The following is a 22,910-nucleotide window of genomic DNA, read 5'->3' as shown; positions in this document are numbered from 1 at the left end:
AGGAGAACAAACCCCTGGCTGGCCCATTCTTCTCTCTGCTCTCCAGTTTACTCGCAGTTTGTAAAGGGAGGAGATTAAATTAGGTGACTTACTCTACCCTTTCCCACCCCATGGCCAGGAACTCCACATGGGGTGATATATGGACTTAACTGTTTTACCCTAAGTTCCTGTCATTGGATCTTTTCCTGACACCAGATTTTGGGGACACCATAGGCTTCATGGGGAGAGAGAAGGGTCTTTATGGGCCCAGCACGCTTCCGCTGCGCTACTCTACTAGCAGTGAGAGAGAAGTGTCTTTAGCAGGACAGGAGAATGAAGATAAACCCTTCTATTTCAGTTTTCCTTTATTCCACTGAACTCACTTTCCTCCGCCCTCCAGGCCACACACTCTCCTTGGAACGTTTTTATTTCATTATACAGGAGCAGTAAAGATGGGCAGTATCTGAAAAAGCATGTGATGCCTGAGGCTCTGGTTTGAGCCCCAGTGACTCCACTTAACAAGCTATGTGATCTCAGGTGAATGGCTTTGCCTTTCTGAGCAGTAGTTTTTTTGCAGATGAAGAATAACAAGACTATTTCCCTTAAAGGGTTTCTTGTGAGAAAGAAGCAAATCAAATGGTCCCTGGTCCCTGGTTCTTGACAGAGGCCAAAGGCAAAACTCTTCTCACTCCCACTGAGCCAATGTGAAACAATTTTTGATGTTTGCAAGCTAGTGGACTTGGATTAAAACAAACTTCTAAATAGTCTTTGGCAGAAGTGGGGGGGGGGCTACAAAAAGATAGGACAGGATCCTGGACAGGTAGCTCAGCTCAGTTGGTTAGAACATCATCCCAACATGTCAAGGTTGTGGGTTCAATCCCTGTTCAGTGGTATAACAAATCAATGAATGTTTCTCTCTCTCTTTCTCAAACTTCCTCTCTCAAAAAAACAAAGAGCCTGACCAATGGTGGTGCAGTGCAGAGAGCACTGACCTGGGATGCTGAGGTCCCCTCCTGCCTCCACCTGAGGTTGCTGGCTTGAGCACAAGCTCACCAGCTTGAGCATGGATTCACTGGCCTGAGCGTGGGATCATCATCATGATCTTACGGTCGCTGGCTTGAGCAAGGGGTCACTGGCTCAGCTGGAGCCCCCCCCCCCCCCAGCACATGAGAAGCAATCAATGAACAACTAAACACCAGTTGATGATTCTCATCTCTCTCCCTCTCTCTCTCTGTAAAAGAAAACAAAAACAGAACAGGAAACTTTAAGGTGAGTGAGGGGGGAAGGTGTCTCTTAGGGTGACCAATAAGAACTGATTGTTCACATCGGATCTCAGATGGGGAAGCCACTTCCTCTCCACATGTCTGCTGATTGTTGTGTTGACAGAAGGATGACAGAAGGGCAGAGCCATCATCCAGATTTATAACTTTTCTGTGGCTCAGTTTCCCTGTCTGCAAAATGACTTGCTCCAACTATCACACAAGGTTAATGGCAGAAATAAATGAAAAGAATGGGAAGTATTTTTACCACACCTGCTATAAGCATCTATAATGTTCCTTTATTTAAGTCCTGGTGTTATGTCTTCTCATCGTGATCTTTACCTCCAGGATCAGGCCTCATTGGCCTACAGGAATGTTTAGGGCCAGCTTTTCTCACAACCAAAGACAACCTTCCTGATCATGATGGAATTACAGGGCAACATATTTACCGTTTCCCTGCAAATAAGACATCTCCCGAAAATAACACCTAGTGCAATTTTTTTCAAGCTTAGAAAATATAAGGCCTCCCCTGAAAATAAGACCTAGCGCGTCTTCAGGAGCAAAAATTAATATGACACTGTTTATTTTCAGGGAAACAGGGTAGATTGTTTTACATGGAAATAGAGTCACAAGAAATTCTTGATGGAATTCAGAGTTTGGCTGGTTATGCTGATGTTTGTGATGACATGATTAAGTATATTAATAAATGTTGGGTTTTTGTTCAACAATAGATGTGAATTCTTGTTTATGGAAAAATAAGACATCCCCTGAAAATAAGACCTAGCGTGTCTTTAATTAATCAAAAATTAATATAAGACACTGATTTTTGGGGAAACACGGTAGGATTCCGTTTTGGGGGGTGGTCACAGCCAACTAGATATATGGCCAGAGAAACATACCTAGACCTAATGAGAGGGTGCCCATATCTCTGCCAAGAAGCCCAGTGGGATTAATCAGGGGAGCCCAGAATTCCCGGCGCTCCATCCCAAAGCGTCTTTCATCTTTTCAGACTTTTATCTTTATAAACGGCCAATAAGGGCTTACCCTCTGCCTGTTTGCCAGCTGCGTTAGGAGGCGCCAAATCCAATTCTCTCGGTTCATTCCTGAGCCTCTATTTCCTCCTGTTGGCGAACGCAGGGACCTTTAAAAAATGTTGAATGAATGAATGAAAGGCAACGTCTTCCGGTCATCTCGTAGCTGAGAAGGCTCTGGTCTGACTGTATTTCCTGTACCTGTGTGTATGTGTATGTCTGTTCAGATCTTGAGTCCGGGAGTTTAAAAGTTGGCAGTTCGTACAGGTATGGATGCTGCGCTAATTTCTTCCCGAGCCGCCAAATGCCTCCTTCTTATGGTAGGTCCGCCTGTGGGGTAGATCCATCGCCCTACCCTAAAAGAAAAGACTTGCAGCAGGAAAAAAATAATAAAATAAACAAACAAATAAAAATGTTTTGAATTTGGGTCGGCCCCGTAAGTAATGGGGTGGGGCGGCTGAAGGAAGAGGAAGAGGGGTAGTTAGCTCGTGGGCAATAGGGATAGGAATTGAGCTGGGGGGTCTTCTTTTGGGGTGCCAAGCACAGGGGGTTTTCAAGCCGGCATGCTCGGCTTGCATTTCCGTGCCTCCCGCTGAGGCCAGCCGTGCAAATCTGCATCTCCTTCCCCACGCCCTCCTCCTTCTTTCCCTCCCTCCCTCCCTCCCTGCCCCGCCATCTCCGGGATGCGCCCTCCGCTTGCAACTCAGCCCTCCAAAAGTCAGCTCTGCACACAACTCCCGGGCGGCGGCGGCGCCTGCGTGCAGAGGCACACTCGTGACCCAACAACAAAACAGCGATGCCAGGGCGCTAGCGGCGCCCGGTGCCTCCCGGGCGCCCTCCCCGCCCTTCACCTCCTCGAGCCGCCGCCCCCGCCCACCCCTCCGGTCTCGGGCCGAGTGCCCCCCTACCCCCCCAGCCCGGCCGCAAGCTCAGAGCGCGATCCGCAACAATGTTTACGTTCCGGGGATTATGACGTCGACGCCTCCCCCCCCCACACAACTGCTGAAAATGGTTTCCTAGGACTTTGCAAACGGATCTGCTTAAGTGTTGGTGCAAAACTTTGTAGATCTCGGCTCTGGCTTGCGTTATTTATTTTTTTGGTTTGTTTTCTTTGGTCTTCTCTCCTTACCCCCTCCGCCAAAATGCAGGGGGCAGGAGTGTTGACAATTAATTGGTGAACTCTCCTAAAAAAATGGAGGCAGAGAAAGACTCTGGAAGAAGATTGGTGTGTAGCTCCCCCCCCCCAAATCTGTATCTGGTATATGATAGATCTATTTTTTGTTGTTGTTTCTTGCTTCCTTTTCTTTCCTTTTCTGTATTTTGCAAGAGGACCGGAAAAAAAATATAATAAATTGCATGCAAAAGGAAGCCAGCAGCTTACTCCTCCAGTCCCTTGTGAGGCTCAGAGTCTCAGACACTTAAGTGGCGAGGTGGTAGCGGGGAAAGGCTTGGAAGGGGGTTGAGCGGACTCCGGGTTCGCCCGGAATCTGGGGGGCTGCCGGGTTGGGCGCTGGGCGGCGGAGGGAGGAGGCAGGGGATGCGGGGAGTGGCGGGGGAGTCTCCTTAGGAAGTGAGTGTGCGCGCGCGCTCGTGGGGAGATGAGGCAGCTGCTGGTGCGTTTTGGGGTCTCGTATGGGAGCTTTGTGGCGGCGGTCTGCCTCTCCCCCTCCCAAGCCCAGACCCCCCCTCCCACCTCTTCTTGCACTGGAGGGCGGTTGGCGGGGGCGGCTGGGGTCTCAGTCCTTCCATTTCTGCTTTCCAGCTTCCCGGGTAGGTCGGGGTCGGCTCCAGTCTTAGAAATGCCGCCGGCCCCGGGTTCCGGCTTCCCGGCTCTGCCGCCGCGGCCGCCGCGGCTGCTGTTAGCGCCGAGCCGGGCGCCGCCGCGGCTCCTCCTGGGGCCTACAAATGCCTCGCCAGCCCGTGCGAGGAGCCCCCTTCGGGGGTTACATAACCAGGCTCCCGGCTGAGTGGGCAAAACTCAACACCTCTCGGGGGTGGGGGGCAAGGGAGAGCCCCTCCCCAGATGTCTCTGCCACGGCCTCCAAAGATGTAGGAGGGGAATGCCCTGTGTAGGGCGCAGCCAGACACTGGGGGTGCGGCCCCTCTTGTTATCCCGATTTTCATCATCTTTGGCATTTACGCAAAGTTGCTCGTGTCGCGGTGGTAGGGTACAGGGGGCGCGCGGCTTCCGCACCTGTTCGAGCTGGGCCCAGGGTGAGAGGCGACCCCCAAGTCCCCCAATAACGTCCCGGGCTCTCTGGCTTGGGTCCCCGCAGCGCCCGATTGACCGCCAGAGATACGACGAGAACGAGGACTTGTCGGACGTGGAGGAGATCGTTAGTGTCCGCGGCTTCAGCTTGGAGGAGAAGCTGCGTAGCCAGCTATACCAGGGGGACTTCGTGCATGCCATGGAGGGCAAAGGTGAGACGCCCCCTCCTTCAGTCGCCCTCCGCGCCGCGGGCCGAGCGCACGTGGGGAGGGAACTGCCGGTGTCTGGGTTCGTATTTCGCGCCCGCGTCCCCCATTCCAGGGGATCCGGTGACGAAACGAGACCGAGCACTGGGGGGTGGGGTGGGGGTGGTGGTAAGGAGGAGGGCAGGCTGGAACCCGGGCCGGCCGTTGGCCTAGGCCCGGCCCTTGCCCACCACCAACCTCAGGGTGGTCAGAGCCAGCGGTCTGGCCGACAGAGGGACCTGGGGACGAACGGATGGACTGGCGGATGGAGGAAAGGCCGGTGCTCCGCGTTCAACCCCTCCCGGAGCCGGCCCAGTTTCTTGCGCGCTGCCCAGCTCCTTGCGCGCTGCCCAGCTTCTTGCGCGTTGCCCGGCAGGAGTCAGATTGGGGTGAGGGTCGCCCAGGCCTGAAGCCTCCCAAACCCAGTGCTATGTCGGGGCCCTGCCTTTTAGGGACTGGCGCTGGGGGCGCCCAGGGGTCACTGAGTGATGAGCCTCCTCAAGCCTGGGGTTTAAGGAACCCCATCACCTGGTGGGCTCTGTTCGCTTGGAGTTGGGTCTGGGTGACCTCCAAGTTGTTGTGCCGGTCCCCCACTTAAGCCTGAGGCCTCTAGCCCTGCAGCTCTGACAGTTTGAAGTGGGGACTGGGGGTCAGAGAGCGATACCTCTTCAGATTTAAGGCTGGGTTCCTTGTCCTCTGGCATTTTAGAGTGAAGACTTGGCGCACCCCTCTAGGACACAGGGTTTCTTCCTGGGCCTGAGACCTTGAGAGCTCTGTCGCTTTTGCGGGCTGTGCCACTTTAAAACATTGTGGGGAAGCCTCTGGGATTTTGGGGTGCCAACCTACCTGAGACCTTCAGGGCTGGAATTTCTCCCTGATCCTGATAATGGGACCATGTTTGGGATGTCCTCTAGACACTGGGGTGATGTGATGCTCTGGCTTGGGTCTGAGGGCTCCCAGAGGTCCTGTGGGATTGGTATTTTGGAGGTACCCTTGCCTAAGTAGGCATCTCCCTTTGCTCTCCTGGGATTTCTAAGTTCATCCCCCCCGCTTCAGATATTCGAGTTTCCTTTTTGTTACTCCCTCTCCATTTATCTCCCATCCCCTCCCTTGGAAAACCCTTCCATCCCCCCCCTCCCGTGAGTTGTGAGTTGATAACTGAGAAGCGCCTCCGCCCCCCAGGTTCCGCTTGGCTGGCTTGCCTGTGGGGTTAGCCTCTAGAAGAGACTGTCCAGGCTTTGCATTTTTGAAGTTTCTCTTTTGTGCCCACTGTTTCCTGGGGCTCTGGCTTCCTTGGTAGGGGGTCGTTGTGGGGGAGGGAAGACAAAATTTCTTCCAGCCTGCCTTGTCTTTAAGGGCAGCCTTGCGAAGTCCGGGGGCCATTCTCCACTTCCTTTAGATTTCCTTTGCACAAATTGGATTTTCATTCCTCTCCTTTCTTCCGTCCTGGTAGAGTGTTTGGCGGATCCTAAGCGAATACAATATGCAAACTCTTCCTAGTCATTTGGGAGGAATTCTCTGCCCGGGATGTCAGAGAATTTTCTCAGGCTCATTTAAGGAAGCTGACGCTGACCCCAGGGGTGGGCTTTGGGTGTGTGTGTGTGTGTGTGTGTGTGTGTGTGTGTGTGTAGCGGCCAGGGGTCCCAGTGAGGGAGATTCCTTAAATCTGCTGGCTGTTCAGGCTCCTTTCAAAGGAGAGAGCCCTAGGGTTTTGGTAGTTAATTCAGATCTGGCCCCAAAACTCTAGGGGAGGAGCTGAGAAACAGAAGGAGCCCTTCGCCAGGATTCAAAATAGAAGCTTCTTAAACTTCTCTGCCTTTCAATCTTTAGGAATCCCCATTCACTCAGAGCCCCTGGGGATCTGGGCTGCTGAGGTCAGGGCTTTCCTCAGCTCGGGTTTTGTTCTCTCCCTTTCTGAGCGGAGCTCCCCCCCACCCCCCAGTGCCCTGGCGCACTGTTTCCCTGGAGCAGGGGCTTCTGCCACCTGAGAGCTGTTCTGTCTTCCTTTCCTTCTGGCCAGACAAGGAGGCCTGGTGCCCTTGTGGATTGCTTCCGTTACCTGAGGATTTGGGGAGGTGAGGGTTAATCTCAGCTTCCCCCAACTCCGCGAATAGGGTAAGGATTTGGGGGTCTGCACTAGAGGGTCCCCACCCAGATGGAAAGCTGTTCTGTGAATTTTCTTTGGGTCTCTCCATGTCCCCATTGCACAGCCTTCGCGGGGGCGGGGGGAGCATCTCCCCCACTGGTTATCTAGTTGGAGCAGCAAGCCTTGTGATGGCTGCAGCAGAATTTCACCGTTAAGACAACAAAGCGGTGCCCAGTTCCCTAGTTATTTTGGCACCAAATACACAGTTTCCAGGGAAACCGGCATTTCCCCCCTCCCCTTCGCTATGCAGGATATAACAATAAGATCTTCTCTGATGCTCAGCTACAATGAGAACCCTCGTCCCAGCCTCCTCTCTGGGCCTTCGGATCCTCCCAGGTGGCATTCTTCAGTTTTGCCATCTCTTGACTTTCCGAGCTCAGCTTGGGATGCATTTCTCTGTCCCGCTTTCTCAACACTAGCCGGGCTCCTTCTGTGCAGGGCTCTTTCATGAGTCTCCCTCCGCAACCTTCGCCAGCCTTGGGCTGTTCATTGACAAGTTCTGACCCGTGGGGCATGCCGGGAATGACTGAGTAGGCAGAGGAGCTGAGGGAGTTGGCATGGCTTCTTTTGGGCTTCGCCTAATCCATTTTCCAGGGAGCTTTTGCTCTAAAGCTGGTGCCTGCATCTAGTATATAACCCTTGCCCCTTCCTCCATCATTTTTGTCCCCCTAACCAATTATCATGGTTCCACTGCTCCTTCATGACTTCACCAGCTTGTTTTAATTCTAATATCTAGATTTCAACTATGAGTACGTGCAGAGAGAAGCTCTCAGGGTCCCCCTGATATTTCGAGAAAAGGATGGACTGGGAATTAAGTAAGTTGCTGAAACTAATCGCTTTCCCCTCCCTGTCTCTCTCCCTAACACGGTTCATAGCTTGGGATGGATTTCTTCTATCCTTTGTCTCACCTCTCATCCCTGGGAAGGCTCTTTCTTCATTATCTGGGGGATACAGGATCTCCTTGTTCAAGATGCGGCAAAAGGAAAAACTTGCCAGATTGGTCTTTTTCAGAAAATTTGGGCAAAAGAGGATGCAGGATGCTTAAACAGTGATGTCTTTTTCCCCTGATCCACTCCCTTGGTTCATGTGCAGTGACTTCCTAAAGAGAGTGTGTTCCACCCCACTCCCCCTCCAAATCAGGAAACTGAGGCCGGGCCTGGGCCAGGAAGGGAATGGCCAGCCTCTAGGCCCAGAGGCAGGGCACCTGGATACGTATTTCTACTCAGACTCCCACTGGGTGGAAACTGGTCCTTTTCTGTGGAGGTTTCTAGGATGCAAGGCCCCTGTCCGGCCTTTCTCAGCCTGGCCCCAGCACAGCGCCCGCCTGCCTTCGCACTAGGTCTTGTTTGGTTTATGTTCTCAGAGATCTGTCAGAGCTCCAGGTGGGAAGACATCTGGGAGGCAGGCTGGAAGAACAGGTTTCCGCCCCTTGGGCAGGGGTGGGGAGGAGGCTGAGGGTGTCACCTCAGCCTGCTGTCCTTTGCAACATCTTCTTGCCAGGCTTGCTCAGGAGTCTCACGCCTGTGGGTAGAAATTAAGCCTGCGGGCATCATTGTTAATTAGTGGTGAATGTCACCATAATCATTAAGAGCCGTGTTACCGTATCCCTGGAGTTGGTATGATGCGTGTGCCTCTCTCCCCTCTGAACTTAAAGGGTTCCTCCCACCCTCCATAAACTCATTACGTGGTCTTTTCTAGAGGGTGGCTCACAGGGAGGGGTACCCACCCTAAAAGGAACAGGTGTTTGAAGGCCCAGTTCTGCTTCTTACTCTTGACAACACAGTTTAATGTTCCCTGGAGAAGAGGGTGGACAGTGGGCGTCCTCTCTCTTCTCTGGAGCCATGCTGAGTTCAGGTGTCGGGGAGAGTGTGCAGGTTTGGTTTGCCCACTGGAGTGAGGAAGGGGTTCAGCAGTGACCTTCCTTGAAAGACCAGCGGGTCTGTCACCCACCCTCTGGGTTCCCAAAATGAGAGCAAGTAAACCCTTTTGGAAAAATACTCCCCGAGTTGAGTCGAACTCTGTCGTTTCTGGCTTCTCACCAAAGTCTGCTCCCCCTTCTCTAGGATGCCTGACCCCGACTTCACAGTGCGAGACGTCAAACTCCTAGTGGGTAAGTTGCTTGCTGTGTGTGTGGCTCAGTGATGCCAAAGGAGGGAGAAGGAGAGAGGGAAGGAGGCCTGACCACCTGCCTGTTTAGGTTTTAACGGCCTCTGACAACAAAATCCCCGTGGGAGGAGGCAGCAGCAGGTGTGAGCTGCCACCATGTCATTGTGGGGAATAGGTCAGATTGCAAAGTCCTGAGAAGCTGGATCAGAGGGTGTCTGCCTGGGCGGTTTGATGAGGCTGATTTGGACCCCAGCCTCCAATTTCGGTGTCCCAGCCACGCAGTCTTAGATCTCTCCTTTGTGTTTGTGAGTTGCCGGGTAAACACTGCGTGCCTTATGACCTCTGAAAGACTTTCAGATTTTCCGGGGGAGGGATCATTCATTCATTCTTTCCTGTTTCCTGAGCACCCAGCATGCGCCGATGAATGCCCTGAGCACCTGCAGAGTGCCTGCTCACTCAGTGCTCTGGACCCCTGACCAGGTAGCAGGTGGCATTTTAGATTTCACAAGAAGTCCTTCAATAAAGCCATTTTCCCCAGAACTGTTTCTCAGGTAACTTCTACGTGGCAGACAAGTTCAGAGCTGTGAACGTGACAGACAAGGTCTCTGCCCTTTGGTTGGAGTGACGGGCAGCAGAGAAGTCAACAGTTTTTAAAAACATATATCTTTTTTTTTAATTTATTTACTTTTTTAGATTTTATTTATTCATTTTTATTAGAGAGAGAGGGAGAGATAGAGAACAGGGGGAGGAGCAGGAAGCATCAACTCCCATATGTGCCTTGACCAGGCAGGCCCAGGGTTTTGAACTGGCGACCTCAGCATTCCAGGTCGACGCTTAATCCACTGCGCCACCACAGGTCAGGCCACATATATCTTTTTGAAGGGTGATCATGGCTATGAAGAAATAGAGCAGGGTAGTAGGTGGACCGTGCTGGTGTTCTAGGTGGGGGTTCTCAGGGAGGATCCATTTAGACAGAGGTGTGAGGACGTTTGGACAGAGACCTGGGTGATGAGAAGCCAGCTGTCAGAAGGAACAGTCCAGATGGTGGGATGACCAAAGGAGAAGGTACTGAGATGTGGGAGGAATGGAATAAGCAAGGGGAAAGGGAGCATGAGAAAGGAAAGGTGACAGGGCCAGGTGCATGTAGAGCCTGGTGGAATAGGAGATTTGGGTTTGACTCCTAGTGTGAGGGGAATGCCATTGCGAGTTTATTTATTTAAGATTTTATTTATTGATTTTAGAGAGAGAGAGAGAGAGAGAAAGGTGGGGGGAGGAACTTCTGGTATGTGCCTTGATTGGGCAAACCTAGGGTTTCAAACCGTGATCTCAGCACTCCAGGTCAATGCTCTGTCCACTGCATCACCACTGGCTAGGTGCCATTGGGAGTTTTAAAGTGCAGTGCACTTAAAGGGTAGCTATGCAATCTGGTTATTTTCTTGGGGGTGGGGGAAGGGTTTAAGCATCTTTCTAAATGAGATAAAACTCACCCTTTACTTTAGCCATATTGGAGTGCACAACCCAGTGGTTTTTAGTATATTCACGATGTTGTACAACCATCACCACAATCTTTTTTTTTTTTTGTGGCAGAGGCAGAGAGAGTCAGAGAGAGAGGGACAGACTGACAGGAAGGGAGAGAGATGAGAAGCATCAATTCTTTGTTGTGGCATCTTAGTTGTCCATTGATTACTTTCTCATATGTGCCTTGACTGGGGGGCTACAGCAGACTGAGTGACCCCTTGCTCGAACCAGCGACCTTGGGCTCAAGCTGGTGAGCCTTGCTCAAATCCGATGAGCCTGTGCTCAAGCTGGTGACCTCAGGGTCTTGAACCTGGGTCCTCCGCATCCCAGTCTAATGCTCTATCCACTGCGCCACTGCCTGGTCAGGCAGCCATCGCCACAATCTTATTACAGAACACTCTGTTACCTCCAGCATAAGCCCTGTACCTTCCAGTTTCCCCTCTGCTTTTATCTCCTGTCAACCACTGATTTGCTTTTTGCTTCTATGGGTTTGTCTGCTCTGGACATTTCATAAGTGGAATCATGTAACATGTGGTCCTCTATGTCTGGCTTCCCTCTGGTGGCATTGTGTTGTCATGGTGTACATCCATTTTGTAGCAGGTGTCAGTGCATTATTCCTTTTGGTGGCTGAATAATATTCCATTTGTATGGACAGACTGTGTTTTGTTTACCCATTTTTCAGCTGATGGACATTTTTGTTTGTTTCTTGTTCTTAGCTATTATGAATAATGCTGCCATGAATATTCATGTACAAGTCTTGTGTGGTCATATGTTTTTCTTTCTCCTGGGTATATCTGTAGAAATGGAATTGCTGGGTCATTCAGGAACTATATTTAACCTCGTGAGGAACTGCCAGATTGTTTTTCAAAGCGGCTGCCCCAGGCCTGTCCTGAAGCACAGAGGTTGTCAGTTCGATGCCTGGTCAAGGCGCATATAGGGATCTCTCTCTCCCTTCCTCTCTCTCTCTCTTTTTTTTTTAGATTTTATTTACTCATTATTATAGAGAGAGGAGAGAGAGGGAGAGAGAAGATGGGGAAGAGCAGGAAGCATCAACTCCCATATGTGCCTTGACCAGGCAAGCCCAGGGTTTTGAACCGGCGACCTCAGTGTTCCAGGTCGAGGCTTTATCCACTGCGCCACCACAGGTCAGGCCCTTCCTCTATCTCTAAAGTCAATTAAAAAAGAAAGGCAGCTGCCCCCTTTTACATTCCCATCAGCAATGTTAGGAGGGTTCCAATTTCTCCACATCCTTGCCAACACTTGTCATTGTCTTTTCGATGAGAGCCATCCTAGTGGGTGTAAAGTGGTATGATCTGATGGAGGTTTTATAAAACCTGACCCTAGTGCTATGTGGAGAGTGAACAGCAGACCAGCGGGTGTGTCAGATAATCCAGCGTGCATAATTGGCCCAAAAGTGTGTTAACTGATACTCAGAGGGGAGGACGGATTGGCTGGAGGCGATGGTACCGATGACAGAGGGATCTCAGTTAATTGGCAAGGGCTAACTCAGGAGGCAGATTTGTTTTTCAAGTGGGATACCAGAAGTGCTGAAGGAAGTGTAAATCAGAGCAGAAGGCGGCAAACTTTCCACGAGAGGGCAGATGGGACAAGGGTCCCTGTCAATCAAGTCTTGGCCCAGGCATCATGCCCTGGTGCCTCAACCCAGGCCCAGACTTTGCTGTTAAATAACCTTGGTTTGAAGCCCTACTGTACTAGATGACAGGTGATTTGGGGCAAGCTATTTAACCTCCCTAAGCCTCAATTTCCTCATCTGCAAAGTGGAGCTAATTGCAGAATCTGCCTCAAAGAAGGACCCTATAAGAGAATAAATGAATGCTTAGAATTCTGCTGGATGATGGGTGTTCAATCAGTGGTCCCCATAATTATTTATTATAATGGCAGGGCATGGAGCTGATGAGATTCTCTTTATGAGCAAAGATTAAAGCCAGATTCTCAAATCCGGGAGTCAGGCAATGTCATAGTCTTTTAAAAAAATTTTTTTTAATTTATTAATTTGAGAGAGAGAGACAGAGAGAGAGAGAGAGAGAGAGGAAGGGGTAGAAAGAGAGAGATAGAAAGATTGATTTATTTATTTATTTATTTTTTAAATTTTTTTTTTAATTTATTCATTTTAGAACGGGGGGGGGGAGAGAGAGTGAGAGGAGAGAGAGAAGGGGGGGCAGGAAGCATCAACTCCCATATGTGCCTTGACCGGGCAAGCCCAGGGTTTTGAACCGGCGACCTCAGCACCTCCAGGTCGACGCTTTATCCACTGCACCACCACAGGTCAGGCAAGATTGATTTATTATTCCACTTCTTTATGCATTCATTGGTTGATTCTTGATTCTTGTATCGAGCCCACAACCTTGGTGTATTTGGGATAGTGCTCTAACCAACTGAGCTACCTGGCCAGGGCAACATCAGAGTCTTCACAACTTTGCTTTTGGCCCTTTTGAGGAATGTTCAAGCCCTTGGTGGTTCATTATTCTGCCTATGTCCGGGCCGCCTCTTCCTTCTTTGATCCTTCTTCTGATTGTAGAAACAAATGTATAGTCCCGATGTCTTTGCTAGCTCTTGGAAAGTATAGGATGGCCAAGAAAGCAGGACTAGTAATACCTGCACAGTCTCTCCTGGCACTTCTGTGATAAGTACACGGTTGATGAATATGACAGTGCCTTGTGGAGACACAGCGAGCTCTGATGCTGAGAGATGCCTGTCATTATGGTGCACGTGGGGTATGATGACACCCATCTTAGTGCACACAGATATCTGGAGAGTGGCAGCGGGACACCTTTGTCATAGTGGCTTAAGTGACAGGTGTAACTCAAGCTGGCCTGAGCAAAATAGACTTACATAATAAGTTCAAGGGGTGACCTCTGGGCACCTATAGATCTAGGTTCTCCAAGAAGATCTCAAGAAGTTGCCTCATATTTTTCCTTTCTGCTTACTTCTTTTGCTTTTTTTTTCCTGTTTCATGCCCCTGCTTTAAAAAATTTTTCCATTGATATGAGAGAGAGAGTAAGGACTAAAGAGAGAGAGAGAAGCATCAACTCATTCCACTTAGTGTGCCCTCATAGATTGCTTCTGTAAGTGCCTTGACTGGGATTGAACCTGTGACCTCAGTGCGCCAGGATGGTACTTTATCCACTGAGCTCCCTGGCCAGGGCTGGGTTGTCTCTTCTTGATTCCTTCTTTTTTTATTAAGATTTTTTTTTATTTATTCATTTTAGGGAGGAGAAAGAGAGAGGAAGAGAGAGAGAGAGAGAGAGAGAGAGAGAGAGAAGGGGAGGGAGAAGCAGGAAGCATCAATTCCCATTTGTGCCTTGACCAGGGAAGCCAGGGTTTTGAACCAGTGACCTCAAGTGTTTCAGGTAGACGTTTTATCCACTGTGCCACCACAGGTCAGGCATCTTCTTCATTCTAAGAGGTATTAGTTTGCTAAGGCTGCATAACAGAGCCCCACAGGCTGGGTGACTTAAACAATAGATACTTATTTTCTCGAATTCTGTAGCTAGAAATTGAAGATCACTCTGTCAGCTGGTCTGGTGTCTTCAAAGGTCTGTCTCCTTGGCTTGTAGCTCACCGTCTTCTTCCTGTTTTCACATGGTCTTCCTTCTGTATTTATCTGTGTTCGATCTTCTCTTGTGAGGATACCAGTCTTATTGGATGAGGGCCTACCTTAAAGAACCCATTTTAATTTAAACACCTCTTTAAAGACCTTACTTCCAGCCCTGGACAGATAGCTTGGCTGGTTAGAATATTGTCCTGAAACACAGGTTGCTGGTTTGATCCCCAGTCAGGGCACATACAGGAACAACTCAATCTTCCTCTCTCTCTCTCCCTTCTTCTCTCTTTGAAAACGAATTAAAAAAAAAAGTTTCGGCCCTGGCCGGTTGACTCAGCGGTAGAGCATCGGCCTGGCGTGCGGGGGACCCAGGTTCGATTCCCGGCCAGGGCACATAGGAGAAGCGCCCATTTGCTTCTCCACCCCCCCCTCCTTCCTCTCTGTCTCTCTCTTCCCCTCCCGCAGCCAAGGCTCCATTGGAGCAAAGATGGCCCGGGCGCTGGGGATGGCTCCTTGGCCTCTGCCCCAGGCGCTAGAGTGGCTCTGGTTGCAGCAGAGCGACGCCCGGAGGGGCAGAGCATCGCCCCCTGGTGAGCAGAGCCTCGCCCCTGGTGGGCGTGCCGGGTGGATCCCGGTCGGGCGCATGCAGGAGTCTGTCTGACTGTCTCTCCCCGTTTCCAGCTTCAGAAAAATACAAAAAAAAAAAAAAAAAAGAGTTTCTTTCTATATTCTGGATATTGGTACACATTCCAGAATCATCTCCTACTTTGTGGTTAGCCTTTTCATACTCTTAAAGATATCTTTGAATAAACAGAAGTTCTTAATTTTAACCATTTAGCTCATCTTGGTTCATTAGTTCTTTTTGTGTCTGGTCTAAGAAATCATTTGCATATTCCAAGGTCACAAAGATGTTCATATGTTTTTCTTTAAAAATCTATCTCATTTACAACTGTAGTTCATCAGGAATTTATTTTTGTGTTTGGTTTGAGATAGGGGCCAAGGTCATTTTCTTATATAGATATCTACTTGATTCAGTAGTGTTTGTAAAAAAAATTCTCACCACAAGGCACTGAAGGCATGAAGGCATCTTTGTTGTAAATCAGTTGACTGCAATGGTGTGGGTCTGTTTCTGGATACTCTAATTTGTGTTTCTTCAACAGGATCTCTATCCTGTATAGTTCACTTAAGAAGACTGGGATGTTGGCCCTGGATGGGTAGCTCAGTTGGTTTGAGTGTCATTCTGATACCCCAAGGGTGCAGGTTCAATCCCCGGTCAGGGCACATACAAGAATCAACTAATGAATGCATAAATAAGTGGAACAACCAAGCAATGTTTCTCTCTTTCTCCCCCTTTCCCCCTTTCCTCTCTCTTCTAAAATCAACTAAAAAAAAAAAAATAAAGGAGAGCTATAAAAAAAAAAAGACTGGGTTGTTTTCATAGGCATGAGTTGGGAATTGAGGGAGTAGGGAAACTGAGGAAGAGATCATTGTAGTTGCTTCTAAAGATGATTTAAACCACTGAAAAAACTGTGTCCATAAAATGATTCATTGTTCATATTATGTCATTGAGGATTGGATGGCCTACAGCTATGGGGTCTTGCATATTATCGCTTTATTGTATTCCTCTCTACTGAGGATGCCCAATGGATGCTATGTTTTATTTGGCTCCTTTTTTTGAAAAATCTTCATGATAGATCTCATTCAATATTCATTTATTCTTCCAATTATAGTAATAATCACCTATCTTTTACTGGATGTTTACCGTATGACCTCATTTTGTCCTCACAAATAACTATATAAATGAAGTGTTATTGTTCACTTTTCGCCGGTGGGCAGTGGAGCCAGGGTCTGAACCCAGCTCGAGGTGTTTCCAAAGCCTATGCTTTGGCTTTATAATTTACCACCCTAACTAACCCTAATCCTGTTTCCATTTAGCTCTCTTTTATTTTTTTTCTATATTTTTATTCATTCATTTATTTATTTCTCAGAGAGAAGAGAGAGACAGGGAGAGAGATGAGAAGCATCAACTTGTAGTTGCAGGATTTTAGTTGTTCATTGATTGCTTCTCATATGTGTCTTGACCGGGGGCTCCAGCCGAGCCAGTGATCCCTTGCTCAAGCTGGCGACCTTGGGCTCAAGCCAGCGACTGTGGGATCGTGTCAATGATCTCACACTCAAGCGGGCAATCCCGTGCTCAAGCTGATGAGCCTGCGCTCAAGTTGGTGACCTCGGGATTTGAACCTGGGTCCTCAGCATTCCAGGTTAACACTGTGCCCACTGTGCTACCACTGGCCAGGCTAATTTTTATTTATTGATTTTAGCAGGAGAGGAAGGAAAGGGGAGAGACAGACAGACAGACAGAAACATCAACCTGTCCCTATATGTGCCCTGACCAGAGATCTAACTGGCAACCTTTGCACTTCGGGATGACGCTCTAACCAACTGAGCTATCCGACCAGGGCTAACCCTCTTTCATTCTTCACTCACAAATGTACAGGCTGTCTGTGTCATGTCTGGTTAGGAGACTTCTGAGACCTGGGCTCTGCCTTTGACTGGCTGTGCTTAGGAAAAAAGCTAAATCCCCACTCCTTAGAAAGCAAATGTAGCTGGCCCTGGCCAGTTGGCTCAGTGGTAGATCGTTGGCCCGGCGTGTGGAAATCCCGGGTTCGATTTCTGGCCAGGGCACACAGGAGAAGCGCCCATTGGCTTCTCCACCCTTCCCCCTCTCCTTCCTCTCTGTCTCTCTTTTCCCCTCCTGCAGCCAAGGCTCCATTGGAGCAAAGTTGGTCTGGGTGCTGAGGATGGCTCCATGGCCTCTGCCTCAGGCGCTAGAATGGCTCCAGCCACAACGGAACAATGCCCCAGATGTGTAGAGTATTGCCCCGTGATGGGCATGCCAGGTGGATCCGGTCAGGGCATGCCTGAGTCTGTCTGACTGCTTCCCAGCATCTAACTTCAGAAAAATTAAAAAAAAAACACAAAAAAACAAATGTAGCTGACTTGTCCCCAGACTTTTTTTTTTTTTTTTACAGAGACAGAGAGAGAGTCGAAGAGAGGGATAGACAGGGACAGACAGACAGGTCCGGAGAGAGATGAGAAGCATCAGTCATCAGTTTTTCATGGCAACACCTCAATTGTTCATTGATTGCTTTCTCATATGTGCCTTGACCGTGGGGCTACAGCAGACCAAGTAACCCCTTGCTTGAGCCAGCGACCTTGGGTCCAAGCTGGTGAGTTTTGCTCAAACCAGATGAGCCCGCGCTCAAACTGGCGACCTTGGGGTCTCAAACCTGGGTCCTCCGCATTCCAGTCTGATGCTCTAGCCACTGCGCCACCGCCTGGTCAGGCTGTCCCCAGACATTTTTTAAGTGTAAACTCTGAAAGAGTTCTTAGGACTCTTCTCTTGTCCTGCTTTCCCATTTCACAGGTGAGAAAAACTGAGGCTTGGAGAGAAGGGAGTTGCCCATTGCCCAGACAGTAGATGGCATATCAGATTCAGATGTAGGTTTCAGTTTCAGCCCGTGGGAGAAGACGATGCTGGTAACAGAACCCCAGAAGAAAAGTAGATGTGTGTGTCTGCGGTGGGGTATGGATGAGTTCACTTCTGGCCACTTTGAATTTGAGCTCAGGAGAAACGTCAAGGTTGGACAGACAGGTGGGGGAGGCATCCGATTGGCAGAACAGACAGAAATGCAAGGAGGGCAGGGAGGATGAAATCAGGAGAGCTGAGGCGCCTGAGCCCCCAGGGAGGAGGGCTTTGGAGGGGTTAGCTTATGTTCTCAGATGTTCTCTCTGTTTAAGATTTACACTGATTATTTTATTTCCCTTTTCCTAGAAAACTAGTGCTCTGAATTTGAAATCTTTTTTTTTTTTTTCCTCATTTTTCTGAAGCTGGAAACGGGGAGAGACAATCAGACAGACTCCCGCATGCGCCCGACCGGGATCCACCCGGCATGCCCACCATGGGGCGACGCTCTGCCCACCAGGGGGCGATGCTCTGCCCATCCTGGGCGTCGCCATATTGCGACCAGAGCCACTCTAGCGCCTGGGGCAGAGGCCACAGAGCCATCCCCAGCGCCCGGGCCATCTTTGCTCCAATGGAGCCTTGGCTGCGGGAGGGGAAGAGAGAGACAGAGAGGAAAGTGCGGCGGAGGGGTGGAGAAGCAAATGGGCGCTTCTCCTGTGTGCCTTGGCCGGGAATCGAACCCGGGTCCTCCGCACGCTAGGCCGACGCTCTACCGCTGAGCCAACCGGCCAGGGCCTTGAATTTGAAATCTTGCCTGACCTGCGGTGGCGCAGTGGATAAAGCATCCACCTGGAACGCTGAGGTCACCAGTTCGAAACCCTTCACTTGCCTGGTCAAGGCACATATGGGAGTTGATGCTTCCTGCTCCTCCCCCCTTCTCTCTCTCTCTCTCTCTCTCTCCCCCCTCTCTAAAATGAATAAAAAGAAAAAAAAAAAATTTAAAAAAAAAAAAAAAAAAAAAAAAAGAATTTGAAATCTTAATCGTGCTAAGGGCCAGGGGGAACTCTGCTTCTGCCCACTGTTTGTCTAATATAATAGAGGTCACTCCCCTAGGGGATGTCTCCTGGGAGGATAAATAATATTGGCTTCTGTTCACAGAGATTTTAATTTGAGCTGGGGACCTTGCCTGTATTATTGCATCTGCTCTAGATAAAACTATATTTATCACTGTTCCTATTTATAGATGTCAAAACTGAGGCTCAGAGGGACTTGTCCACAAACAGCAAGTGTGTGAGAGAGCTGAGGTTCGGGCCCACCTGTCTGGCCAGAGCGCAGTGGCTGGCTCTCGGCGTCTCTCCTAGTCTGGAAATGTTTGCTGTTCTTTCCCTGGGTGTCTTTTCAGATCTTCTCGCCCAACTGAGTCCTGCCTTGATTTGTTAGTCTGGGTTTATAACTTATGCTCATCTGTCTGTGCGGGTCAGGGTCTTGGTCCTGGGGCGCAGAGGACAGCCTGGCACTGATCTTGTCCTGGGGATCATTTCATAAGATGCAAAAGTGAGAACCCAGAAGATATTGGTGATTTGGGGGAACCCAGGCATCCTCTCCCTTCACAAGGAGGACACGGAGGCCTAGACCTGGGAAGAGATTTGTCCCAAGCTTAGTTTGGGACAGTGCCTTTAATGAGACCCCTGCTTTTATGTTTGCAAACCATTGCTTTCAGTAATGGTGCCAGGTCCTGTGAGTTCTGCTTTCCAGATGTAGAAACTGAGGCCCAGTGATGTTCAGGGATACACCCAAGACCTCACTGCCAGGAAGAGAAGAGCGGAGTTGGACCCCATGGCCAGTGCTCTTGCTAATAAGCACTGCCTCTGTGAGATGGATCAGGAAGGACTCCCAAGGAACAGGATAAAAAACAAAGCAAAACAACAACCAGTATAGAAACTTGAGGATGATAGAGAAGGTTCCAGCACAGTGATGTGGGCCAGTTGCATGCACTCTCTGGAGAGCGGGCTCAGCAGAGTTTGAGGTCAGAGCAGCTTGTGTGCTTCACATTAGTGTTCAAGGTGACCTTCAGCAGCCTCTCCTCGGCTCCGAGCCCGTGACTCTTGGAGCTGACTGATGAAGCCTTCAAAGCAAGGGCCAAAGGGCCACGGATTAATTTCTGCAGCTGGAATTTGTTGGATGTGTGTGTGTAGCCTGTGAGCCCGGAGAGCCAATGAGACTAGGAGGGAGGGGAGGAGGGGAGGGGAGGAGGGGGAAGGAAGGGAGGAGGAGGAAGAGGGGGGGGGAAGGAGGGCTGGGCTGTTGGCTGACTTAGGAACACTGCGCTCCCATCCCATGTGGAAGATTTCTCCTGGAACCCATTGCCTTTGGGGGCCTGAGAGTGTTCCAGTGCTGTGGGTCCCTTACAGGCTCCAGAGGGCAGCTTGTCCATGTAACCTGCTGCAGGGGTGGCTGTTCCCCAAAGCTCAGAGGGCCACATGCCATCTTAGCACGGATCTGTCCCTTCTGTGTCTACGGGCATTTGCTGGGCTTCCTGTTCAGAGACGGGGCACTTGTATCCACCTCTCCTCTGCCACTGGTGGCAGATCAGGCCAGGAACCTGAGAAGACTGAACGCCAATTCTTAATCCCTCAGCTCAGACTGAAAAGGGACTGGCAGGCCCCAAGTGTCCCCGGTGACCCTCTGGGTCTCTTCTGCCTCCTCCTTACCCCTAGTTCCCATTTGAGGGCTCTGATCTGAGATTTAGGAACTAGGCTAAAAGTCAGTGCAATATAATCCTGGAAGAGGACCCACGAATGACCTTACCCAGCAGTTTTCTGAGGGAAATCCCGAGAATCTGGGTGAAAATTCTAAGCGCCCCCACCCCCTTCCTGCTCCAGCCTGAGCTCTTGTTTTTATTCATGCATTTGGCTCTTGTCAAAGCTTCTATTTGAAGAAAGAGTTTGGTGGCAACAACAACAACAACAAAAAGTATAAAGGTCAAGTACTTCCTGTCTTCACACACTAGGCAATTGGGGCCTGGAGCAGGGTCAGTCAAAGTGTCTGGGGCTGGAGCTCAGTGCTGGACTCTTTGCGCTGTCCCAGGTGCCCTTGTTGCACTCACCACTCCTTCCCTGACTTCCCATTGGCCACCACTAACGGAGGAACAAGTCAGGCACCTGTCTCCAACATGGATCTTCAAGAGCGAGAATAAAAGAATAAAGGAGACAAGGCTGTGGCTTCAGTGTTAAAATTGGGGTGCCTGAGAAGTCCACATGTGGGAGAAAGAGCTCCCTTTCCCTTTCGTCTGATAGGAACGCCTCCTCACTTGGTATTCAGAGCCTCATGGTTTCTTTTTCCTTTTTTTACTTTATTTTTTAATTAAGTGAGAGCAGGGAAGTCAGAGAGACACTCCTGCATGTGCCCCAACCAGGATCCAACCACCAAGCTCCCTATAGGGCAATGCTTTGCCCATCTGGGGCATTGCTCCATTGCTTGACAATTGAGCTACTTTTAGCACCTGAGGTGGAGGCCACGGAGCCATCCTCAGCACGAGGGGTCAACTCGCTAGAGCCAATCTATCCATGGTTGGGGGAGGGGAGAGAGAGAGAGGGAGAGAAAGAGAGAAAGAGGAGGGGGAGGGGTGGAGAAGTAGATGGGCGCTTGACCAGGAATCGAACCTGGGACATCCACATGCTGGCTGACACTCTACCACTGAACCAACTGGTCAGGGCTTTTTTTTTTTTTACTTTTTAAAAATTGATATAGTTGACATATTAGTTTCAAGTGTACACATAATAATTCAATATATTTATATATTTCAAAATGATCACCACAATAAGTCTAGTTAACATCTTTCACCACAGTTACAATTTATTTTCTTTCTTTTTTTTTTTTTTTTTTTTTGCTTCTTCCTAGGATGGTTAATTTTATATGTCCACAATTTATTTTCTTATAATGCAAACCTTTAATATCTACTTAGTAACTTTCAAATATATAATACACTAGCATTGTTAACTGTAGTCACCATGCTGTATGTACATTACATCCTAGGGCTTATTTTATAACTAAAAGTTATTTTTTAAATTTTTTTATTTAGTGACAGGAAGGGAGATAGAGAGACAGACTCCCGCATGCGGCCCCAACTAGGATCCACCTAGCAAGCCCACTAGGGGGTGATGCTCTGCCCATCTGGGGTGTTGCTCCGTTGCTCAGCAACTGAGTTCTTCTTAGCACTTGAGGTGGAGGCCATGGAGGAGGCCTGGGGCCAACTTGCTGTAATCGAACCATGACTGCAGGAGGGATAGAGAGAGAGAGAGAGAGAGAGAGAGAAGCAAGAGGGATAGAGGTGGAGATGGGCTGGCTACCATTTTTAAAATTTTATTTATTGATTTTAGAGAGAAGAGAGAGACAGAAAGGTATGTGGAGGGGGCGGGGAGAAGCTTGTAGTGGTTGCTTCTTGTATGTGTCCTGACTGGACAAGCCCCTGGGGCTTTGAACCAGCGACCTCAATGTTCCAGGTCAATGCCTCATCCACTGCGCCACCACAGGTCAGGCAGGCTGGCTTCCACTTTTGCCTCCACGTTACTGATGGGGCAGCCGATTCTCAAAGGAGCTAGGAGGCCCAGGGCCCAGCTGGGGTTTGAACCCATGAAGTCTTTGCTTGATCACTGCGTTGTGTTGATAGGGGCAGTCAAGCTCCAAGCTTTTGTCTCTGATTTGCATGAATCTCTGGATCTGTGATCCCATTGCCTACCTACCAGCAAACCCCCTTCCTCAGGGGGCTTTGCTTCCATGACCTTGAGCAAGGTTAGGGAAAGAAGGTGGGAGGTGGGAGGCTGGCAGAAGGGTGAGGGTGTGAGCGTCTGTTCTGTACCCTCCTTCCAGACTCGAACAGCAGGCTGTCTGCCAGGTGGGCTTTGTAGAAAAGCTGAACAGAGCCCACCTGTTCAGCCAGCAGGGCCAAGAGCTCACCGGTGTTTCCAGCAAAGTCCGGGGACGCCCCCTGGTGGATCTGCACTCCCAATGCAGAAATGAAGCTCTTCTCCCTGCTTTCCCAGGATGGGGTGGGGGGCCAGGAGCCAGCCACGGAAGAAGGCAGGATCGTTTTTTTCAACCTTAGCATGTGATCAGGATTCACCGTAGCCAAGGACAGGGCAAGGGTGGGGGGTATGCAAGCACCCTGGGCTCTGGCATTAGTTAGAATTGGCTTCAAATGCCACCTCTGCTGCTTCCGACCTGGACATCTTGGGGCAAGGTAGTTGTCCAAGCCTCAGTTTCTCCACCCATCAAATGGGTATAATTGAAGTTCCACCTCACAGAACTGTGACCACAGTGAACCAAGATAACCCCTGTAGAGAGCTTGCTGTGCCGAAGTGCTAAGTAAGTGTTAACTATTCTAGTT

General features: G+C 49.7%; 1 protein-coding gene across 7 annotated transcripts in view; it reads left to right on the top strand.

The window, feature by feature from the left end:
• The first annotated feature begins 3,221 nt into the window (after positions 1-3,221).
• Positions 3,222-22,910, top strand: part of KDM2B (lysine demethylase 2B) — a 117,305-nt gene continuing 97,616 nt past the window's right edge. For 2 of the 7 annotated variants that reach the window (XM_066371000.1, XM_066371004.1), the window contains exons 1-4: positions 3,860-3,882; positions 4,546-4,690; positions 7,606-7,684; positions 8,933-8,979. In XM_066371000.1, coding sequence (XP_066227097.1) covers positions 3,868-3,882; positions 4,546-4,690; positions 7,606-7,684; positions 8,933-8,979 — 286 coding nt within the window. In that variant the 5' untranslated portion in view covers positions 3,860-3,867. Of the gene's footprint in view, positions 3,495-3,859; positions 3,883-4,545; positions 4,691-7,605; positions 7,685-8,932; positions 8,980-22,910 lie in introns of those variants that run through there. The other 5 variants (XM_066371005.1, XM_066370998.1, XM_066370999.1 and 2 more) reach the window with 5 other exon arrangements.

This window comes from Saccopteryx leptura, chromosome 2 (genome assembly GCF_036850995.1).
Source record: "Saccopteryx leptura isolate mSacLep1 chromosome 2, mSacLep1_pri_phased_curated, whole genome shotgun sequence".
Taxonomy (NCBI): domain Eukaryota; kingdom Metazoa; phylum Chordata; class Mammalia; order Chiroptera; family Emballonuridae; genus Saccopteryx; species Saccopteryx leptura.
Note: the sequence above shows the minus strand (reverse complement) of the source record. Positions and strands in the feature narration are given on the sequence as shown.